This window comes from Sycon ciliatum, chromosome 1 (assembly GCF_964019385.1).
Source record: "Sycon ciliatum chromosome 1, ocSycCili1.1, whole genome shotgun sequence".
NCBI lineage: Eukaryota > Metazoa > Porifera > Calcarea > Leucosolenida > Sycettidae > Sycon > Sycon ciliatum.
The window spans coordinates 33,141,633-33,167,069 of NC_088643.1; the positions used below are offsets into that span (position 1 = coordinate 33,141,633).

General features: G+C 45.5%; 1 protein-coding gene across 1 annotated transcript in view; it reads right to left on the reverse strand.

The window, feature by feature from the left end:
* LOC135823567 (uncharacterized) overlaps positions 1-25,437 on the reverse strand; it is a 52,100-nt gene that overhangs the window by 22,957 nt on the left and 3,706 nt on the right. The window contains exons 5-10 of the mRNA XM_065336414.1: positions 25,003-25,073; positions 23,783-23,929; positions 20,680-20,731; positions 20,113-20,218; positions 17,944-18,019; positions 15,955-16,191 (exon numbers count right to left, since the gene is read on the reverse strand). Of these exons, the coding sequence (XP_065192486.1) occupies positions 15,955-16,191; positions 17,944-18,019; positions 20,113-20,218; positions 20,680-20,731; positions 23,783-23,929; positions 25,003-25,073 (689 nt within the window). The remainder of the gene's footprint in view (positions 1-15,954; positions 16,192-17,943; positions 18,020-20,112; positions 20,219-20,679; positions 20,732-23,782; positions 23,930-25,002; positions 25,074-25,437) is intronic.

Genomic DNA, 25,437 nt, shown 5'->3' on the forward strand with positions numbered 1-25,437 from the left:
CGCCTCCAAAGTGTGGTGTCTGGGCAGGGATGAAATGCCACTTGATCCTCTTCATGGTAGCGCTGTGCTCCAGGACGTGTTGCTCCTGCTCGGTGAAAATCTCCGATAGCTCACGATTAGCCCCGACGAAGTTCGTACCATTGTCCGAGAGCACTTCAGCAGGAACACCTCGGCGGTTGCACATTCGTTGAAAGGCGTTGAGAAAGCTGTCGGTATCCAAACCTGTGGCCATTTCCAGATGCACAGCACGACAAAGACAGCAGGTGAAGACGCACAAATACCGCTTAGCTCGTCGTTGCCCTCGACCCTGTACCGTTGCGAATGGTCCAGCAAAGTCGACGGCCACGCGACTGAAAGCGTGGAGAGGCTCCTTCAACCGGATCTTGGGCAATGGTGCCATGATCTGCGTGGCTGGTTGTGCTTTCCGAAATTGACACTTCACACAGGAACGTTCGTACTCCCGGATGGCTTCTCGAATCGCCACGATCCAATATTTCCTCATGAGGACTGCCATAGTGTGAGCTGTACCTGCGACGTGATGGTCTGCCTCATGCTGGTCTCTGATCACTAGCTGTGTTATCCAGCAAGACCGCGGCAAGATGATCGGATGCTTGGCGTCTTGACTGAGATACTGTGCCTCTTGGAGCCGTCCTGTCATTCTCATCACACCAACTTCATCCAAGAACGGGGTCAGGCTGCTCAGTGGACTGGTTGCCGGTAATGGTTTGCCCTTCTGCAGTGACGAATATTCAGCAAAGGCGTCCTTCTGGCTTGACCGAATAACGGCCTGGAGGCTGTCTTCGACTTCCTCGACCGTCAGCTGACCATACTGTCTCTGCGTGGCTGGGATTCGGCAGTTTGAGGAAAAGCGCAGCACCCACGCCGTCAAGCGGACCAGCCGCTGAAGCGAAGAGAATCGTTCAGGCGCCAGAACCCACTCGCTCGTCGAGAGGAAAGACACACATGTCACTTGGTGGTGTTGCTGACCTTCTTCGGGTGGTTTGGCTTTCGTGCGGACCTCTGGTGCAGCTGGAACTTTGAATCCCTCGGGCTGCTGTGGCCGTTCTTCGATGCTCTGAACGAGATATGACGGACCGTTCCACCACAGCACATTCATCGCGATAGTAGCGCTTGATGTTCCTCGTGACAGGATGTCAGCTGGATTCAACGCCGTCGGAATGTAGAACCACTGACTAGGCGAGGAAGAAGCCTGGATCTCACCGACGCGGTTGGCCACGAATGGCTTGAAGACCCGGCTGCTGTTCCTTATCCACCACAGGACATCCATGCTGTCACTCCAGAACACGACATTCTCCATTGCGATGGCGAGTGTCTTGGCTACGGACACACCAAGACGACATCCGATGACTGCTCCCATTAGCTCGAGTCGGGGGATGCTAACAGCTGATAACGGCGCCACTTTGGCTCGAGCCATGACGAATCGACTGGACCTCGTACCATCCTGGTACACATGACAGAGATAAGCGACTGCTCCATATGCATCTTGCGAGGCATCGCAGAATACATGTAGCTGAGTCTCCACCACCTCTTCATCGCGTTGAAGACACCGGTGAACTCGGACATCCTGGAGTGCATCCATGTCGGCACACCACTTTTGCGCCTCTGCGCCTAGCTCTGGAGGCAGAGAGTCGTCCCAGTCAGCACCTGCTAGCCACATCTTCTGGAACAACATCCGACCAACTATGGTGAATGGCAGTACGAATCCGATCGGATCAAACAATGTGGCTAGGTTCTTCAAGAACGCTCTCTTGGTGACAATGTCTGATGGCGGCTTGACATGAATCAGGAACTCGTCTTCCTCTGCTCGCCACTTAACTCCGAGAGTCTTGGTCGTCGGCAGGATTCCATTAGCGAGGTCCACTTCCTTGGCTCGGTCCTCCTCGGGGACTTCGGCGAGCACCTCAACATTGTTGGAAATCCATTTTCGCACATGCATTCCAGCGAGACCCCACAGCGCCGTAAGCTCGTGGTACAGCTGAATCGCTAGCTCTGTTGACTTTGTCGAGTCCATTGAATCGTCCATGTACGTGGACTTCAACACGGTTTCTGCTGCCATAGGAAACTCCTCCTGGTTCCGCCGCGCATGCTCTTGTGAGACCAGTTGAGCTAAGAATGGAGATGCATTGATCCCGAACACCACTCTATTGTACTGGTAAACGGCCGGTTGGTCCTCCGTATCTTCTCGCCAAAGAAATCGATGGAACTGTCGGTCATCCTCTTCCAACTCGATTTGTAGATACATCTCTGCCACGTCGGCTACCAGTGCGTTTGGGTGTCGCCGAAACCGCAGGAGAACGTCGGTGAGGTCCCGTTGTAGTTTGGGCCCAGTGCTGATGTAGTCATTCAGACACTTGCCTTTCGTCTTTGCTGCTGCATCAAAGACCACACGCACCTTTGTGGATGTAGCCCCAGGTCGTACAACAGCAAAGTGCGGCAGATACCAGCCGTCGCCATCACTTGCGTTGCTGATCTTGCTGATATACCCTTGTTCTAAGTGACGGCGAATCACGGTTCGGTATTCCTCAGCGACGTCTGGCTCCTTCGCCAGGCGTCTCTCTGCTGCGATGAGCCGCTTCATTGCAGTTTCTCGACTGTAGTTGTCCGGAGGTGGTCTCTTGATCCACGGCTCCATAACCTGGTATCTTCCGTTCTTGTAGGTCATCGACTGGACCGTCTGATCAAAAACGGCTTGATCATCTGCACAGAATTCGTACGACTGGGGAAGTTCCTCCACCTCCCACATCCTTCTCACCAGTGCATTCAGGTCGACGTCCTTTCCGAAGTACGTGCGGGTGAAATTTGTCGTCTGTTGCGGTCTGGTGCTCCTGCCAACACATGTCCACCCGAGTGGCGTTCTGCGTGCGAATGGCTCATGAGCCTCACCATAGACTTCCTCCATGCACCTGTGGAGACTAGCGTGGTCAAGGCCGATCAGCGCCTCTACTCGCTTCTTCTGGCATTGCGGAAACTCAATGCCGTTGAGGTGCGGATACCGTGTCTGATCTACCGACCAATCATGAGGTGTAAGTTTACCGGTGACATTCTTGGCAGTCAGAGCAGAGAACTGTGTGATAAATCTGCCATCCAGACTCTCGATGTGGCAGTCGACTGGCATGGTCTCTAGGGTCTCGATGCGGCCGTTCAGCATGCTCACTGACACTTCTTGTGTGGGAGCGCTAAGCTCTAGCTGTGCCGCAACGTCGCAATTAAGGTAAGACTGCGTGCTGCCGTCGTCCAGCAGCGCGTTGACCGTGACATTCTTGTCGCCGTGGCGAAGTATGACGGGAACGGTTCGCAGTGCGACAGCTCTAACGCCGACACTACTCATATGAGTGGCCATGGAACTGGTGTCACCCCCCTCCGTGGAGGCGCTAGCCTGGAGCACTGGCTTCTGTGAGGCTCCATTCGAGTCTGTAGTAGTACTAGACTTTCCGTGCAGCAACGCGTTGTGGGTCTCTGTACAACCGTCTGCACCACAGGGCTGCGACCTGGGACAGTTATTTCCCAAATGACCAGAGTTTAGGCAACGGTAGCAAAGCTTGAGCGTCCGGGCCTTCTGCCAACGCTCTGCAATTGACAGCTTCCGATACTCTAGGCATTTCCAAACGGGATGGATCTTCGTGCAGATCGGGCAACTGCTGCTGCTCTGGGCCTTCTTGGGCTTGTCAGCGAAGAATGCCTGATGCTTCACTCCACCATGACTGGCCTGGCCCTTCAGCGGGTGACTCTTTGCTGTTTGAGTGGACCCTACTGGAGTTGCCGTGGAGATACCTTGGATCGTCTCCTGGGCTCGTACTTGGAACTCGCTTTCCAGCTCCACCCATTGCAGAAGCGCTTCGACAGATTCAGAGGTGCTTGTCTGGTGTATCCACTTCTGGTAGCTCAGCAGAAGAGACACCCCCAGTTTCTGTGTTAGCCGGACATAAAATGTGCCGTTAGCCAACTCCTGTGTCTGACCACTCGCCTTCAAATTCACCACAGCGACATCGAGTAGCTCCGCAAAACGCTCCAACTCCTGGGCGTTTGCAGATCTCATCGCTGGGAACTTCTCAAGGGCTTCTAGATGCACTGCAATTAGACGTCGCTGACCACCGAACTTGCGTTCCAGCCTACGTCGTGCTGCCTCATACGCCTCGGCCGAGTAGCCAAGAGTGTCGATAGACCGTAGTGCATCGCCCGCGAGGTATTTTCGGAGCTGCAATAACTTCAGCCCATCCGGAATGTTAGCGCCCCCAATGCACATCTCAAACGCCGCCTTCCACGTCTCATATTGCCGCTTGTCGCCCTTGAATGTTGGAATTGACACTTTCTCTAAATGTCGGTACAATTCGATTCTACCAGAACTACTCGCTTGCACTGGTAGACCACTCGGCGATGTCATGGCAACTGGAAGACTGCTCGGCTGCACAAGACCATAATCTTCACGGTGTGACGCGTGACCTGGCTGACCAACTGGTATTTGTTGCATGGCCGGTTGGGTCGCTGGTGGGGTAGACATTATTCCAGACTGATTCGGCAAGACGTGCGTCGGGAAGTCGGGTGCCGACAAGAAACCCGGTGGTGTTCCAAATGAGAATGGATGTCCAGAATGGGTCGGCGGCGGAACGTACAAATTTCCTGATCCCGGCACAAATGCAGGTATAGAAGCCGAGAGAGTATGACTTGCAACTGCACGAGGCTGCACAGCTGGAGTTGGTTGCATCCCACGAGGAGGCTGCACTGCACGAGTTGGTTGCGTCTGGGCTGACTGCACGAGTATGGTCGTGGCCGACAATGCTCTGGGTGGTACACTGACCCCACTTGAACTACGGTTAGGGGCAGTGATTACGTTTCTTGCCGAAGCTGCCGACGTAGATACCGGTGCCTGCTGCACGCCAGACTGAGCAATGCCACTTGCCTGGTTACTCCCTGCAGACTGATGACCAATGTTCAGCGGTGTTGCCATGGTTTCGGCGGTTGCCATGGCAACCGGGTGAACTTTTGACAAGAGCTCCGCCGTAAACGGTAACGTAGGTACAGACGACAAAGAGACCGGAAAGGACACCTTGATTGTGCGTGACTTGTCTGTACTCACATTGGTTGCCATGGTTGCACTTGACAACGACACAATTGGCTGGCTGTCACTGACGCTTGCCATGTCAGCCCCAGGCGGTTCGTCCTGTCTATCACGATGGTCACCACTTGGAGTTCCCAGGGGGAGTGCCGATGCATTTGCTCTCAGAGGTGCTCCCGAGGAAATGGCAGGCGGCTGGGTAGTCCTCTCAACAGTCGCACTCTGGCTGACACTGGATGCAGACACATTCCCAAAACGACTGAGACTCTTCTCAGCACACATGTTCTGTTTTTCCTCAAGGGCCTTGCTAGGAGAGTGTGGCGGTGTCAACATCCTCCCACTTGCTCTGGGATTCTCCAAGCTCTGCGTCAACATTGCCTTTACTAATCTTATGTTCTTGGCTCTGGTGATGGAAGCTGGCGAACTTTCACCAGTTCTGGCTCGACTTGGCCTCTTGCTTATTTCTGCCAGCACGTCGCTGGTCTTGCTGACAGCATCGCTGTAGTCGACGTTGATGACCTCTATCTCCTCGTGCACTTTTTCTGTGGGTAGTCCTAATTCTGCGTACCGAGTTACCAGTTTTAGACACACATCCACAGCGTTGTGAACACTCTCAGTCACGTCATCCAACAACCTCTTGATCTCTTTCGAGGTCGCATCCTCTTCGTAGATCCTGCTGAGCAACAAGTTTCGATTTCGTGTGACATGGAACTTGGCCTTGGCCTTCGCCTTCTTGCACTCCTCAAGATCCATGTTGTCCAGCGAAAAGCCGAAATGCTACTCACTACCACACTGCGCTTGGTGAAGGAACCACTACTTGACAACCATCCTCTGCTACCAATTTGTCATGCAGGTTCTCACACGCAACGGGAACACTTCGTGGTAGTAAAATAGATATTTCGCAAACAACAAAAAGACAACTCTTTCTCTTCCTTTCGAAGAACCGAACTAATTACTTGCCGAGCCTCATCGAAAAACCAAACGAAACTCTGAAAAAGCCCTACACTACACTAGTACGGGATTCAGCGCAGAGCAAAAAATGATCATGAGTCATTATACAATGCATGCAGTGTAGCCGTGAAAACTGGTGAATAAAGAATGCAGTAGGTTGGCAGCACGTGACCCGTCGTACCGCAGTACGCGACGGCGTCGCGGCTTAGAAATGAAAGGAAACACTGCGAGAAAAGACAAAACGAAAATACATGTCCCTTTGTCAAAACTTAGAAGAAACAAACAAAATGCGACCAAGAATCATTTTGAGAGTCAACGTCAATACTCTTGTGCAGTTGTGCAAATTCTTGTCTTGCACTGTGCAACGCAAGAAACAAACACACCTACGAAATAACTCGTGAACTAACTGTAGGCTAAATCACTACATGTACGCGAAATTGCGTTCCAAAATAAACTGAATTTCTGAGACATTTCATATTTCACATCCTGAGAGAAATATTGAATAAATAGTAAATACTTCATAAAAAAACACATGGCCACGACGGCCTTCCCAACACAGTGCATACAGTGCATACAGTACATACAGTGCATACAGTACATACAGTGCATACAGTGCATACAGTGCATACAGTACATACAGTGCATACAGTGCATACAGTACATACAGTGCATACAGTGCATACAGTGCATACAGTGCATACAGTGCATACAGTGCATACAGTGCATACAGTGCATACAGTACATACAGTACATACAGTGCATACAGTGCATACAGTGCATACAGTGCATACAGTACATACAGTGCATACAGTGCATACAGTGGATACAGTGCATACAGTGCATACAGTGCATACAGTACATACAGTACATACAGTACATACAGTGCATACAGTGCATACAGTGCATACAGTGCATACAGTACATACAGTACATACAGTGCATACAGTGCATACAGTACATACAGTACATACAGTACATACAGTGCATACAGTGCATACAGTGCATACAGTGCATACAGTACATACAGTGCATACAGTGCATACAGTGCATACAGTGCATACAGTGCATACAGTACATACAGTACATACAGTGCATACAGTGCATACAGTGCATACAGTACATACAGTACATACAGTGCATACAGTGCATACAGTGCATACAGTACATACAGTACATACAGTACATACAGTACATACAGTGCATACAGTGCATACAGTACATACAGTACATACAGTACATACAGTACATACAGTACATACAGTACATACAGTGCATACAGTGCATACAGTACATACAGTACATACAGTGCATACAGTACATACAGTGCATACAGTGCATACAGTGCATACAGTGCATACAGTGCATACAGTGCATACAGTACATACAGTGCATACAGTACATACAGTACATACAGTACATACAGTGCATACAGTGCATACAGTACATACAGTGCATACAGTGCATACAGTACATACAGTGCATACAGTGCATACAGTGCATACAGTACATACAGTGCATACAGTGCATACAGTGCATACAGTGCATACAGTGCATACAGTGCATACAGTGCATACAGTGCATACAGTACATACAGTGCATACAGTACATACAGTGCATACAGTGCATACAGTGCATACAGTACATACAGTGCATACACTGCATACAGTACATACAGTGCATACAGTGCATACAGTGCATACAGTGCATACAGTGCATACAGTGCATACAGTGCATACAGTACATACAGTACATACAGTGCATACAGTGCATACAGTGCATACAGTGCATACAGTGCATACAGTACATACAGTGCATACAGTGCATACAGTGGATACAGTGCATACAGTGCATACAGTGCATACAGTACATACAGTACATACAGTGCATACAGTGCATACAGTGCATACAGTGCATACAGTGCATACAGTACATACAGTACATACAGTGCATACAGTGCATACAGTACATACAGTACATACAGTACATACAGTGCATACAGTGCATACAGTGCATACAGTGCATACAGTACATACAGTGCATACAGTGCATACAGTGCATACAGTGCATACAGTGCATACAGTACATACAGTGCATACAGTGCATACAGTGCATACAGTGCATACAGTGCATACAGTGCATACAGTACATACAGTACATACAGTGCATACAGTGCATACAGTGCATACAGTACATACAGTACATACAGTGCATACAGTACATACAGTGCATACAGTGCATACAGTGCATACAGTGCATACAGTGCATACAGTGCATACAGTGCATACAGTGCATACAGTGCATACAGTACATACAGTGCATACAGTGCATACAGTGCATACAGTGCATACAGTACATACAGTGCATACAGTACATACAGTGCATACAGTGCATACAGTGCATACAGTGCATACAGTGCATACAGTGCATACAGTGCATACAGTGCATACAGTACATACAGTACATACAGTACATACAGTACATACAGTGCATACAGTGCATACAGTGCATACAGTACATACAGTGCATACAGTGCATACAGTGGATACAGTGCATACAGTGCATACAGTGCATACAGTACATACAGTACATACAGTACATACAGTGCATACAGTGCATACAGTGCATACAGTGCATACAGTACATACAGTACATACAGTACATACAGTGCATACAGTGCATACAGTGCATACAGTGCATACAGTACATACAGTGCATACAGTGCATACAGTGCATACAGTGCATACAGTGCATACAGTGCATACAGTACATACAGTACATACAGTGCATACAGTGCATACAGTGCATACAGTACATACAGTACATACAGTGCATACAGTGCATACAGTGCATACAGTACATACAGTACATACAGTACATACAGTACATACAGTGCATACAGTGCATACAGTACATACAGTACATACAGTACATACAGTACATACAGTACATACAGTACATACAGTGCATACAGTGCATACAGTACATACAGTACATACAGTGCATACAGTACATACAGTGCATACAGTGCATACAGTGCATACAGTGCATACAGTGCATACAGTACATACAGTACATACAGTGCATACAGTACATACAGTACATACAGTACATACAGTGCATACAGTGCATACAGTGCATACAGTGCATACAGTACATACAGTGCATACGCATACAGTGCATACAGTGCATACAGTGCATACAGTGCATACAGTGCATACAGTGCATACAGTGCATACAGTGCATACAGTGCATACAGTGCATACAGTGCATACAGTGCATACAGTACATACAGTGCATACAGTACATACAGTGGATACAGTGCATACAGTGCATACAGTGCATACAGTACATACAGTACATACAGTACATACAGTGCATACAGTGCATACAGTGCATACAGTGCATACAGTACATACAGTACATACAGTGCATACAGTGCATACAGTACATACAGTACATACAGTACATACAGTGCATACAGTGCATACAGTGCATACAGTGCATACAGTACATACAGTGCATACAGTGCATACAGTGCATACAGTGCATACAGTGCATACAGTACATACAGTACATACAGTGCATACAGTGCATACAGTACATACAGTACATACAGTACATACAGTGCATACAGTGCATACAGTGCATACAGTACATACAGTACATACAGTGCATACAGTACATACAGTGCATACAGTGCATACAGTGCATACAGTACATACAGTACATACAGTGCATACAGTACATACAGTACATACAGTGCATACAGTACATACAGTACATACAGTACATACAGTACATACAGTGCATACAGTGCATACAGTACATACACTACATACAGTGCATACAGTGCATACAGTGCATACAGTGCATACAGTGCATACAGTGCATACAGTGCATACAGTACATACAGTACATACAGTGCATACAGTACATACAGTACATACAGTACATACAGTGCATACAGTGCATACAGTGCATACAGTACATACAGTGCATACAGTGCATACAGTACATACAGTGCATACAGTGCATACAGTACATACAGTGCATACAGTGCATACAGTGCATACAGTGCATACAGTGCATACAGTGCATACAGTGCATACAGTGCATACAGTACATACAGTGCATACAGTACATACAGTGGATACAGTGCATACAGTGCATACAGTGCATACAGTACATACAGTACATACAGTACATACAGTGCATACAGTGCATACAGTGCATACAGTGCATACAGTACATACAGTACATACAGTGCATACAGTGCATACAGTGCATACAGTACATACAGTACATACAGTACATACAGTGCATACAGTGCATACAGTGCATACAGTACATACAGTACATACAGTGCATACAGTGCATACAGTGCATACAGTGCATACAGTACATACAGTGCATACAGTGCATACAGTGCATACAGTGCATACAGTGCATACAGTACATACAGTACATACAGTGCATACAGTGCATACAGTACATACAGTACATACAGTACATACAGTACATACAGTACATACAGTGCATACAGTGCATACAGTGCATACAGTACATACAGTACATACAGTGCATACAGTACATACAGTGCATACAGTGCATACAGTGCATACAGTACATACAGTACATACAGTGCATACAGTGCATACAGTGCATACAGTGCATACAGTACATACAGTACATACAGTGCATACAGTGCATACAGTGCATACAGTGCATACAGTACATACAGTACATACAGTGCATACAGTGCATACAGTGCATACAGTACATACAGTACATACAGTACATACAGTACATACAGTACATACAGTGCATACAGTGCATACAGTACATACAGTACATACAGTACATACAGTACATACAGTACATACAGTGCATACAGTGCATACAGTACATACAGTACATACAGTGCATACAGTACATACAGTGCATACAGTGCATACAGTGCATACAGTGCATACAGTGCATACAGTACATACAGTGCATACAGTACATACAGTACATACAGTACATACAGTGCATACAGTGCATACAGTGCATACAGTGCATACAGTACATACAGTGCATACAGTGCATACAGTACATACAGTGCATACAGTGCATACAGTACATACAGTGCATACAGTGCATACAGTGCATACAGTGCATACAGTGCATACAGTGCATACAGTGCATACAGTGCATACAGTACATACAGTGCATACAGTACATACAGTGGATACAGTGCATACAGTGCATACAGTGCATACAGTACATACAGTACATACAGTACATACAGTGCATACAGTGCATACAGTGCATACAGTGCATACAGTACATACAGTACATACAGTGCATACAGTGCATACAGTACATACAGTACATACAGTACATACAGTGCATACAGTGCATACAGTGCATACAGTGCATACAGTACATACAGTGCATACAGTGCATACAGTGCATACAGTGCATACAGTACATACAGTACATACAGTGCATACAGTGCATACAGTACATACAGTGCATACAGTACATACAGTGGATACAGTGCATACAGTGCATACAGTGCATACAGTACATACAGTACATACAGTACATACAGTGCATACAGTGCATACAGTGCATACAGTGCATACAGTGCATACAGTACATACAGTACATACAGTGCATACAGTGCATACAGTACATACAGTACATACAGTACATACAGTGCATACAGTGCATACAGTGCATACAGTGCATACAGTACATACAGTGCATACAGTGCATACAGTGCATACAGTGCATACAGTGCATACAGTACATACAGTACATACAGTGCATACAGTGCATACAGTGCATACAGTACATACAGTACATACAGTACATACAGTGCATACAGTGCATACAGTGCATACAGTACATACAGTACATACAGTGCATACAGTACATACAGTGCATACAGTGCATACAGTGCATACAGTACATACAGTACATACAGTGCATACAGTACATACAGTACATACAGTGCATACAGTGCATACAGTACATACAGTGCATACAGTGCATACAGTACATACAGTACATACAGTACATACAGTGCATACAGTGCATACAGTACATACAGTGCATACAGTGCATACAGTACATACAGTGCATACAGTACATACAGGACATACAGTACATACAGTACATACAGTGCATACAGTACATACAGTACATACAGTACATACAGTACATACAGTGCATACAGTGCATACAGTACATACAGTGCATACAGTACATACAGTACATACAGTACATACAGTACATACAGTGCATACAGTGCATACAGTACATACAGTACATACAGTACATACAGTACATACAGTGCATACAGTGCATACAGTACATACAGTACATACAGTGCATACAGTACATACAGTACATACAGTGCATACAGTGCATACAGTACATACAGTGCATACAGTGCATACAGTACATACAGTACATACAGTACATACAGTGCATACAGTACATACAGTACATACAGTGCATACAGTGCATACAGTACATACAGTGCATACAGTACATACAGTACATACAGTACATACAGTACATACAGTGCATACAGTACATACAGTACATACAGTACATACAGTACATACAGTGCATACAGTGCATACAGTACATACAGTGCATACAGTGCATACAGTACATACAGTACATACAGTACATACAGTACATACAGTACATACAGTGCATACAGTACATACAGTGCATACAGTACATACAGTGCATACAGTACATACAGTACATACAGTACATACAGTACATACAGTACATACAGTACATACAGTGCATACAGTGCATACAGTGCATACAGTGCATACAGTGCATACAGTGCATACAGTACATACAGTACATACAGTACATACAGTGCATACAGTACATACAGTACATACAGTGCATACAGTACATACAGTGCATACAGTACATACAGTACATACAGTGCATACAGTGCATACAGTGCATACAGTACATACAGTGCATACAGTGCATACAGTACATACAGTACATACAGTACATACAGTACATACAGTACATACAGTACATACAGTGCATACAGTACATACAGTGCATACAGTACATACAGTACATACAGTACATACAGTACATACAGTACATACAGTACATACAGTGCATACAGTGCATACAGTACATACAGTGCATACAGTGCATACAGTACATACAGTACATACAGTACATACAGTGCATACAGTGCATACAGTACATACAGTGCATACAGTGCATACAGTACATACAGTACATACAGTACATACAGTGCATACAGTGCATACAGTACATACAGTACATACAGTACATACAGTACATACAGTACATACAGTGCATACAGTGCATACAGTACATACAGTGCATACAGTGCATACAGTACATACAGTACATACAGTACATACAGTACATACAGTACATACAGTGCATACAGTACATACAGTGCATACAGTACATACAGTACATACAGTACATACAGTACATACAGTACATACAGTACATACAGTGCATACAGTGCATACAGTACATACAGTGCATACAGTGCATACAGTACATACAGTACATACAGTACATACAGTGCATACAGTGCATACAGTACATACAGTGCATACAGTGCATACAGTACATACAGTACATACAGTACATACAGTACATACAGTGCATACAGTACATACAGTACATACAGTACATACAGTACATACAGTACATACAGTGCATACAGTGCATACAGTACATACAGTGCATACAGTGCATACAGTACATACAGTACATACAGTGCATACAGTACATACAGTACATACAGTACATACAGTACATACAGTACATACAGTGCATACAGTGCATACAGTACATACAGTGCATACAGTGCATACAGTACATACAGTACATACAGTACATACAGTACATACAGTACATACAGTGCATACAGTACATACAGTGCATACAGTACATACAGTACATACAGTACATACAGTACATACAGTACATACAGTGCATACAGTGCATACAGTACATACAGTACATACAGTGCATACAGTACATACAGTGCATACAGTGCATACAGTGCATACAGTGCATACAGTACATACAGTACATACAGTGCATACAGTGCATACAGTGCATACAGTGCATACAGTGCATACAGTCGAGACACGGCATGCACTGCTACACTCTAGTAGAGTGTCGGCGCACTCGCAGTCTGCTCCATATAGCAACGCTGGCACCGGAAGATATTTAGCCAAAACTCATAATAAGCTATAGGCACATCAGATGATCCCATCACTAGGTGAATCTGGGGTTGAGCCTTTTCGGAATTATCTACTTTGTAGTAATACCAGGATAAGAGTGGCTTTTCACAGTTTTGTGCATTTTTGTCATGCGACTGCATTTGTGTAGAAAGTGATGCTGGCATGTTGACAGTGGACTCCACATGACCGACATCATGTGACTGCAAGGGTTGACTGCAAGGGTTGACTGCAATGACTGGAGGTTGGAACCAACATGACCCCCCCCCCCCCCCAAAATCAAACTGAGTGGTCATGTGATGGATGTCACTAGTGAAACCCCACTCTACCTGTATAATTATGAGGGGTGAAACGATTAGTTCGAATATTCGAGTATTCGTTCGAAAATTTCAAACGAGCAAGTATTCGAAATTTCGCACTCGATCGTTTTTGTTTTTTTTTAAATTTTTTTAGCATTGGCATTCTATTTTTCAAAAACTTTTGTTATACCGCTCGTCCACTGTACGTCATGGTATGCATGCCTTATGCATGCCTTTGAGTCAGTATTTTATGACTTGGACGATGCGATCACCACGGCAAGTTAAGTACTCTCGTAACGATCTGAGATATGAAAGTACTAATGAAAATCGTTACTTTACACTCTGTACAAGACGTTGGCGACTTTTGCTCTATGTTCAGAGATAATTTCTCCCGAATTGGTCGAGAACTCACAAATCTAGCGCTTTCGAATTTTGATAAAATACTCGAAATAATCGTATACTCGATCGAATATTATGAACGAGTGATCGATTGGTCAAAATAGATACTCGTTTCACCCCTAATGAGAGAGCTTGGAAGCTCAGGGCCCTACGCTATGCTTTTTTGCCTTGATGACCTAGACAAAAAAAGCATAGGGATGTTATAAATTCTTATAAATTTCTACTTTTTGTTTTTAGACATAACCTGGGATTCGAACCCGCACTATCGCCCTGCATGCATCCCTCGATACACTTCGCATATATACTATTTCTTCCAAGTTGCTTCACGTTATGGTCTTGTATTTGAAAGCCCTATTTGAATATGCATTGTGGCCAGCCGTCTTTGATTGTACAGTACGGTACGGGACAGGTACGGGACAGGTACGGGACAGGTACGGGACAGGTGCGGGACAGGTGCGGGACAGGTGCGGGACAGATACGGGACAGGTACGGGACAGGTACGGGATAGGTACGGGACAGGTACGGGACAGGTACGGTCGAGGGTAATACGACACCATCTACCGCCTTGATGATGGCAAAAAAAGAATAGGGATGTTATACATTTTTCAATTTTCCTATTTTTTTTCAGGCATTACCTGGGATTCGAACCCGCACTATCGCCCTACATGCATTCCCCCATACACTTCGCATTCATACTCATTCTTCCAAGTTGCTTCACGTTATGATCTTGCGTTTGAAAGCGCAAGCCCTATTTGAATAGTGCGGCCAGCTGTATGTGGCCAGCTGTGTTTGATGGTATGGTACGGGACAGATACGGGATAGCGCCAGGCGTGACACAAACACACAAACAAACACACAAACAAACACCAAATTAAAGCTGTGTGGACCCTGGCTAGCGCCAGACGTTACTGAAGTAACGTCTTCTGCATAGGTACGGGAATAATTATGCAAGTTGCCTTACCGTGATACGCAGGATATCATTGGCAAAGTAGCGAGATGTTGAAATATTCAGTACCGGTGCTGTGCATGCCAGCTCTGGCAGGTCGGCAAACACTGGCACTGGAACTTTCCTAGTAGCTGCTGATAGACTATCTTGCACAACAAGATAGCCCTGCGTTCCCGGTGGAGCGAGGTCAAGTGCTGCAGATATCGCCTGTGCTAAGCCGGCAGTGTTGGGTAGCTTACCATTCGGACGCAGCTGCAAGACAACAATGGACCAGGAAAATGTCACAGCATGTTGCTCGCACCACAAGAAGGCTGTGCGTGGTGCACCAGTCATGATGCAGTGGATCAAACACTCCAATCATGTGATCAATCAGTACTAACGGTGCCGGGCACCAGCCCATATCCCAATTGGAAAGTTATCTTCCCTGATTCTGATCTTCATTATAATCGGATGCCGCTATGTACAGACAGCACAACATACTTTGAACGCCGGTCTTCCAAAAGCATGCCAGTAACACCAGTAACACCAGTAACACCAGTAACACCAGTAACACCAGTAACATTAGTGACAACTAGGGGTGAAACGATTAGTTCGAATATTCGAGTATTCGTTCGAAAATTTCAAACGAGCGAGTATTCGAAATTTTGCACTCGATCGTTTTTTTTGTTTTTTTTTTTTTTGTTTTTTTGAAGTATTGGCATTGTATTTTTCAAAAACTTTTGTTGTACCGCTGGTCCACTGGTATGCATGCGTTATGCATGGATTTGAGTCAGTATTTTAAGACTTGGACGATGCGATCACCACGGCAAGTAACGATCTGAGATATAAAAGTACTGATGAAAATCGTTACTTTACACTCTGTACAAGACACTGGCGACTTTTGTTCTATGTTCACAGATAAATTTCTTCCGAATTGGTCGAGAACTCGCAAATCTAGTGCTTTTGAATTTTGATAAAATACTCGAAATAATCGGATACTCGATCGAATATTATGAACGAGTGATCGATTGGTCAAAATAGATACTCGTTTCACCCCTAGTGACAACTCAAGGATGAATTTGAGCTGTGGAGTAGCTATGCTGTAACGGCACACGTGACATGCACTGAAAAGATGCCGGCATGGTACAGCTGGCCAATTACGGAATCATGAGGGTAATAAGGACCTGATGTTGTGGGTCAGTATCATGAGGGTAATAATAAGTAGGACCTGATCACCTGATCAAGTTGTGTGTCAGTATTCATGAGGGTAATGTTTACAATGTAGGACCTGATGCTACGCATCAGAGTATTCATGCAGGTAATTCATGCAGGTATATGGTAATTCATGCAGGTATATGGTAATTCATGCAGAGTATTCAACTATAATGATAGCTTGCATAGACCTTGGTCCTACCGGTAGGACCTACCGGTAGGACCATCATACACAGACATGCTGCATGGCCTCTGTTCTAACATTGACCTAAAACTTGACCCTAAACTGTTGCTCAGGGGCTAATGAAGGAGTCCACAATTTTTAGACGTGATCGCACAAGGCATACTATGAAATTCCATGGTAACAGCCCATGGTAACCATGGAAACGGTGTATGGAATTATGCATTCTACTGCCTTGGCAGACTAATAAAAACATTAGTACCTCACCACGATTGATGTGCCATGGTCAAAATTCACTTTGGACAGAGTTGCTAGCGCTCCGACAGGAGTATGTGCGGCCATTTTGACAATTGATAAAATTGCGCGTATGTAATGCACTGGACATAGCCTTGCATTTTGCGCCATTACTTTGCCTGACAAAGACCTCATCTCAACAATTGTTTCAAGAAATTTCTCAACCAAAAGCACTTTTGCAGCGCGATTTCTTGGGTCCTACCGGTAGGACGGGACGGCATGCAAGCTATCAATAATGTTATTCTGAATTTCTGATAAATTTCCGTGATAAATTTCTGATAAATTTCAAAGGCTGATAGGATCGGTTGCATCTGCGTTGTGCTCTCCCCAATACCTACATTTTCCTCGGAGATCTTACGTCCGTTGCCTGCAATGAAATGGGACGTACCACTGGCTGCTTGCAAAGATGGGTATCTACAAGCACAAAGCACAGAAATGGATGGTCATCCACTGAGAAGCCTACATTGTACGAGTACATGTATCACCACTCTGCCTGATCTGTTGCCTGATCTGTTGCCTGATCTGTTGCCTGATCTGTTGCCTGATCTGTTGCCTGATCTGTTGCCTGATCTGTTGCCCGATCTGCTGTCGACTTCTATCCAAGCATTACTCAATCCCTCCTCCAGTCTGCGTTGGCATTTGTAGAGCAATTCGTTCGGCTAGACCAAAGTGATATTGACATCATCGTGCACTCTTGCGGGTCGCTTCTGTTTCAGGGCGGCCATCGATAGGTAAAGCACAACGCACACACAGCAACTTCTGTTTTAGGGCGGCCACCCATGGATAAAGCAGAACGCACACATAGCAACAGGGGCCTATGTCAATGTCCCGCTCAGATAGCTCAGCCATCAAGAAGGCGCCTACGTCAATGGCTGAGCTATCTGAGCGGCACATTAACGTAGGCGCCTTCTTGATGGCATATTGACTCGACGAGGCCAGAACCGGACTCTCTGGAGCTGTGCAGGGAGAATACAACAGGGCCTACAGCCGACTGTACGGGGAACAATGTAATAGTATCATTAAAGTCTTCAAACAACACTGTCCTCAAAATCACTATCCGCGAAGTCAACCTCTCGTCAACTTCTCGTGTGCTCCAGACACAGTCGTGAGTCAGTCAATTGTGAACAAGTCAGTCAGCAGGAATCGTGAGCTTCGACGTTAGGAGCTAAGGCTACATTGATACCGGTAATGATATCATACTTCATGCCGTTGACTATGAGCAGATTGCAGTGCAATGTGGCATGATGGGCACACGAAGTGTGATGCTCAAAACCAGGCATTACCAGTGATGCTCAAAACCAGGCATTACCAGTGATGCCAAACCGTCCGATTTTAGAAGGCTCTTCCGAAAACCGGTCCAAAGAAGGATATGTCCGAAAAGCAGCCAAAAATGTCAGGGGTCAGTACTTTCTTATGCAAAAATGTCAGGGGTCAGTACTTTCTTATGCAAAAATGTCAGGGGTCAGTACTTTCTTATGCAAAAATGTCAGGGGTCAGTACTTTCTTATGCAAAAATGTCAGGGGTCAGTACTTTCTTATGCAAATATGTCAGGGGTCAGTACTTTCTTATGCAAATATGTCAGGGGTCAGTACTTTCTTATGCAAAAATGTCAGGGGTCAGTACTTTCTTATGCAAATATGTCAGGGGTCAGTACTTTCTTATGCAAATATGTCAGGGGTCAGTACTTTCTTATGCAAATATGTCAGGGGTCAGTACTTTCTTATGCAAATATGTCAGGGGTCAGTACTTTCTTATGCAAATATGTCAGGGGTCAGTACTTTCTTATGCAAATATGTCAGGGGTCAGTACTTTCTTATGCAAATATGTCAGGGGTCAGTACTTTCTTATGCAAATATGTCAGGGGTCAGTACTTTCTTATGCAAATATGTCAGGGGTCAGTACTTTTTTATGCAAATATGTCAGGGGTCAGTACTTTCTTATGCAAATATGTCAGGGGTCAGTACTTTCTTATGCAAATATGTCAGGGGTCAGTACTTTCTTATGCAAATATGTCAGGGGTCAGTACTTTCTTATGCAAATATGTCAGGGGTCAGTACTTTCTTATGCAAATATGTCAGGGGTCAGTACTTTCTTATGCAGAAGTCAAATCACTGTACGTGTGCTTTTAAAAAGGCTAGTGCTGTGCTGTGCTGGGCTGTGCTGGGCTGGGCTGGGCTGTGCTGGGCTGGGCTGGGCTGGGCTGGGCTGGGCTGTGGATGTGCTGTGCTGGGCTGTGCTGGGCTGGGCTGTGCTGGTCTGTGCTGGGCTGGGCTGGGCTGTGCTGGGCTGGGCTGGGCTGGGCTGGGCTGGGCTGGGCTGGGCTGTGGATGTGCTGTGCTGGGCTGTGCTGGGCTGGGCTGGGCTGGGCTGTGGATGTGCTGTGCTGGGCTGTGCTGGGCTGGGCTGGGCTGTGCTGTGCTGGGCTGTGGATGTGCAAATAACATGCCTGGATGGTACAAATACCCAGCCAATACGCAGTCACCATTCACTAATCAATAATTCTTACACTGCCTGGACGGATTCTAGCCACGACTCCAGAGTGGTGGCAGTTTGCGATGATGAAATGTAGAATGGCTTGAGTCTGCCCACGAGATCAGTTTGATACGCCAAGTCTACATGCGGCACAAGTACAATACACACGTGTACGCATATATGTGTGCACGCTCGCGCACACATACGCACGCGCGCACACACACACACACACATGCATGTATATACGTACACACACACAGACTCGCAAACAGACAGACACACACACACACACAAACACACACACACACACACACACACAGTGATGCGTACAGTACACAGTGTCAAATTTGTGCACACGTTTGCCAATACTTTGAAGTAGCAACATGGCAGGTGAACTCTTATCTCCTAGTGTAGTCACGCGGCAGGTGAACAGCATCAGTGCAGTGTTCGTCTGGCCAGGCTGCAAGGAGTTCGCATGATTGTCTTGGTTTATGTCAGCATTGGCCGGTCATAAAGAACCTGGCAGGTACTTGCACTGTGTCACCAACAAGTATTCAACCGCACATTCAATGATCCCACACGACCATGGCCAGTAACCTACCTGTCTCCTCGTGATCCACAACTGTGAATGTGCTGAACGATGCAAACGGACGCTACAGGAACAAAACAAAACGCTCAACTGTCACCACATCACCAGATTGGACCTGCAAGCAGCAAGTGCACTTTCTATAGTAACGTTACATGTATTAGTACACAATCCATTTAAGGACATATTCATTTTATAACAGCGTACATGTAAAACACTGTACCATCAGTACTCAATGAGGTGTGCAATCCACCGTGATGAAAAGCTGAAAGTTTGACTTAGCCAGACCATTTGCCGTGATTTTAACGATTCCCATGCAAGTAATTTAGTTACACCCTGCAAGCCAAACTAAATACTTGCATAACAGCACAATCTACTGCATACAGGATTGCGCAACTGATGAAACGGTATGAACTTGAGCACCTACATGAACACCATTGTACTTGAAACATTCCTCAGTGTGTATCGGAAAGTTTGATCAAGAGCATAGTGTTTGTGTTAGAGTACATAGCCGTATTGTGTGGTGCCGAAGAACTGATGCTTCAGTCGTAGCCTGGGCCGTTCTTATTTTTCATGAAGAATGGTCTATATAGTATAAAGAATGGTCTATATAGTATAAAGAATGGTCTATATAGTATAAAGAATGGTCTATATAGTATAAAGAATGGTCTATATAGTATAAAGAATGGTCTATATAGTATAAAGAATGGTCTATATAGTATAAAGAATGGTCTATATAGTATAAAGAATGGTCTATATAGTATAAAGAATGGTCTATATAGTATAAAGAATGGTCTATATAGTATAAAGAATGGTCTATATAGTATAAAGAATGGTCTATATAGTATAAAGAATGGTCTATATAGTATAAAGAATGGTCTATATAGTATAAAGAATGGTCTATGGTCTATGGTCTATGGTCTATGGTCTATGGTCTATGGTCTATGGTCTATGGTCTATGGTCTATGGTCTATGGTCTATGGTCTATGGTCTATGGTCTATGGTCTATGGTCTATGGTCTATGGTCTATGGTCTATGGTCTATGGTCTATGGTCTATGGTCTATGGTCTATGGTCTATGGTCTATGGTCTATGGTCTATGGTCTATGGTCTATGGTCTATGGTCTATGGTCTATGGTCTATGGTCTATGGTCTATGGTCTATGGTCTATGGTCTATGGTCTATGGTCTATGGTCTATGGTCTATGGTCTATGGTCTATGGTCTATGGTCTATGGTCTATGGTCTATGGTCTATGGTCTATGGTCTATGGTCTATGGTCTATGGTCTATGGTCTATGGTCTATGGTCTATGGTCTATGGTCTATGGTCTATGGTCTATGGTCTATGGTCTATGGTCTATGGTCTATGGTCTATGGTCTATGGTCTATGGTCTATGGTCTATGGTCTATGGTCTATGGTCTATGGTCTATGGTCTATGGTCTATGGTCTATGGTCTATGGTCTATGGTCTATGGTCTATGGTCTATGGTCTATGGTCTATGGTCTATGGTCTATGGTCTATGGTCTATGGTCTATGGTCTATGGTCTATGGTCTATGGTCTATGGTCTATGGTCTATGGTCTATGGTCTATGGTCTATGGTCTATGGTCTATGGTCTATGGTCTATGGTCTATGGTCTATGGTCTATGGTCTATGGTCTATGGTCTATGGTCTATGGTCTATGGTCTATGGTCTATGGTCTATGGTCTATGGTCTATGGTCTATGGTCTATGGTCTATGGTCTATGGTCTATGGTCTATGGTCTATGGTCTATGGTCTATGGTCTATGGTCTATGGTCTATGGTCTATGGTCTATGGTCTATGGTCTATGGTCTATGGTCTATGGTCTATGGTCTATGGTCTATGGTCTATGGTCTATGGTCTATGGTCTATGGTCTATGGTCTATGGTCTATGGTCTATGGTCTATGGTCTATGGTCTATGGTCTATGGTCTATGGTCTATGGTCTATGGTCTATGGTCTATGGTCTATGGTCTATGGTCTATGGTCTATGGTCTATGGTCTATGGTCTATGGTCTATGGTCTATGGTCTATGGTCTATGGTCTATGGTCTATGGTCTATGGTCTATGGTCTATGGTCTATGGTCTATGGTCTATGGTCTATGGTCTATGGTCTATGGTCTATGGTCTATGGTCTATGGTCTATGGTCTATGGTCTATGGTCTATGGTCTATGGTCTATGGTCTATGGTCTATGGTCTATGGTCTATGGTCTATGGTCTATGGTCTATGGTCTATGGTCTATGGTCTATGGTCTATGGTCTATGGTCTATGGTCTATGGTCTATGGTCTATGGTCTATGGTCTATGGTCTATGGTCTATGGTGTATATAGTTGAGCCACCATGTACATGTACAGGAGGGGATCCTGCAGCCTGGTAAAATTCTAGCGTATTCAGTATTCACTCTTCAGTGCATCATTCTTCGGCGCTCGGCAGTACAGCTGTACTAGTATAGTACAAAGTGGTACTAAATGCAACATCTACTTCAACTACAGTAGTCAAGACTACTGCCCTCGAGAGAACCATGGAATAACATTCCAAAGACCCCGGTGGCAACGTGTACTGTGAACTGAGCTATGTGAACAGGCTATAGGCACCACAGCACAACAGCACAACAGCACCACAGCACCACAGCACAACAGCACCACAGCACAACAGCACCACAGCACAACAGCACAACAGCACCACAGCACAACAGCACAACAGCACAACAGCACAACAGCACAACAGCACCACAGCACAACAGCACAACAGCACCACAGCACAACAGCACCACAGCACAACAGCACCACAGCACAACAGCACAACAGCACAACAGCACAACAGCACCACAGCACCACAGCACCACAGCACCACAGCACAACAGCACAACAGCACAACAGCACAACAGCACAACAGCACCACAGCACCACAGCACCACAGCACCACAGCACCACAGCACCATGCAAACTGTGTTCCCACAACCAGCCATTCACACAGCAAGAAGCACCATGGTGCCACGCGAACGTTTCCATGATTTGCAGCCCCCCCCCCCCCCCCCCCCCCCGACCAGCCAATCACACAGCAAGCTAGCAGCAGACTGTCCTATGGTTACTCCTTACCTTACTACGAGCAATGCACTGGACAAGGAAATGGTGAACATCGGATGGCAGAAGACTGGTGGTTAGTTGAGCTTGCCACAATAGCCCATTAGCTACAGGGGTGTAGCCATCCAGTGTAAGAATCGGTTGTCCTGTGCCTTTCCGGGCCTGTACACATTACACATTAGCGAAGAGTGAGCGCCATATTCAGCATTGCAGCTGACACTTGGCACATGATAACAGCTACACATACAACCAGTCCACAGCAGCACATGTACTGAGAAGTAGTAAGACCAAATGAAGAGAAGGAGTTCAGTTGGATTGTGTTGTGTTGTAACTTTCAAAAACGTTTTTTTAATGCCGGGGCAATCATCAAACACTGGTACTAAGCGGCCCTGTGACTGCCATCATTATAATGCCGACTATGAGCAAGTCATTAGCGCTAAATAGTTGGTGAAGATCACAGCGCGGCTGTCGCCCCAGGTGCAAAACACTAAGATGTGCCGGGAGAGCAGACCTCACGGTGATGTGTGATGTTTAGCACTGCCACCTACAATGCCAGTACCTCCTATGCATGGTAGTATGTGCTGCAATGCCAGTACCTCCTATGCATGGCAGTATGTGCTGCAATGCCAGTACCTCCTATGCATGGTAGTATGTGCTGCAATGCCAGTACCTCCATATCATGTACAGCAGCAGCTAGACATAGTCCAGTGTAAGCATGTGCTGCTGAGACTGGTGCTGGTGCCGGGTGAACGTGTCTTTCAGGACACGTCAGGCGTGAACTTGCGTAGCTAAAATTTTGCTCTCATGTCGACATTTGATACAGTGACAAAGCTCGATTCTCTGGTTGTCTTCGAACTTTTGTTGTGTAAAGGTTATCATTGATATATCCTTGTAACTTCAATGACTTTGCATGACAGTAGAACTAACAAGTTAGGCTCCTCTTGCGAACCGCGCGCATCCGTTTTCCACAAAAAATATCCTGACATGTGAGGTAACCGGATAATCGAACACACATATTGTATGTGTGCATGACATAATTCTGCTCTAATATACCCCCCCCCCCCCACACACACACACAAGCCCATGGCTGCTGTTGGAGAGGCAAGTGCACGTGCAGTGGCACTGTGCAACAGAGAAATCTACTTGAGGACCACTGGAGGCATGTTCATTTGTTATTATCATCAGAATTTCGTGTTAGCGTACATTTGTCCAGGATATTGTAGTTTTCGTCTCACCTTGACAGTGCAAGAGACACTGGATTGGTATGGCTGCATGCTTCTGCTCATCAAGACTGCACTCACTGAACCTAATATCACGGAGCATTAAAAAAAAACATAAATAACAGCACCGTGTGACCAGGAATGACGACAACCATAGCTGTCACCGTGTTACAACACGAGAGCAGCCGCGGCAGCAGCAGCTGCAGTGGCGGCGGCAGCAGCAGCAACAGAAGCGGCAGAAGCAGCAGTAGCAACAAAACATAGCATAACAGCCACACAAGAATACAATGCAACTTGAAACTGAGAGAAGTTCAGACTAAGACCGTGATTGTGTATGGTGGGCTGTATAAGCCGCCTACCGTGACATGCACAAGAATACAGCTACCACACAACAATGGAACTCAACAAACCTGTTCTATCACACAACCTCTGTCAACCTTGCCATTCTGC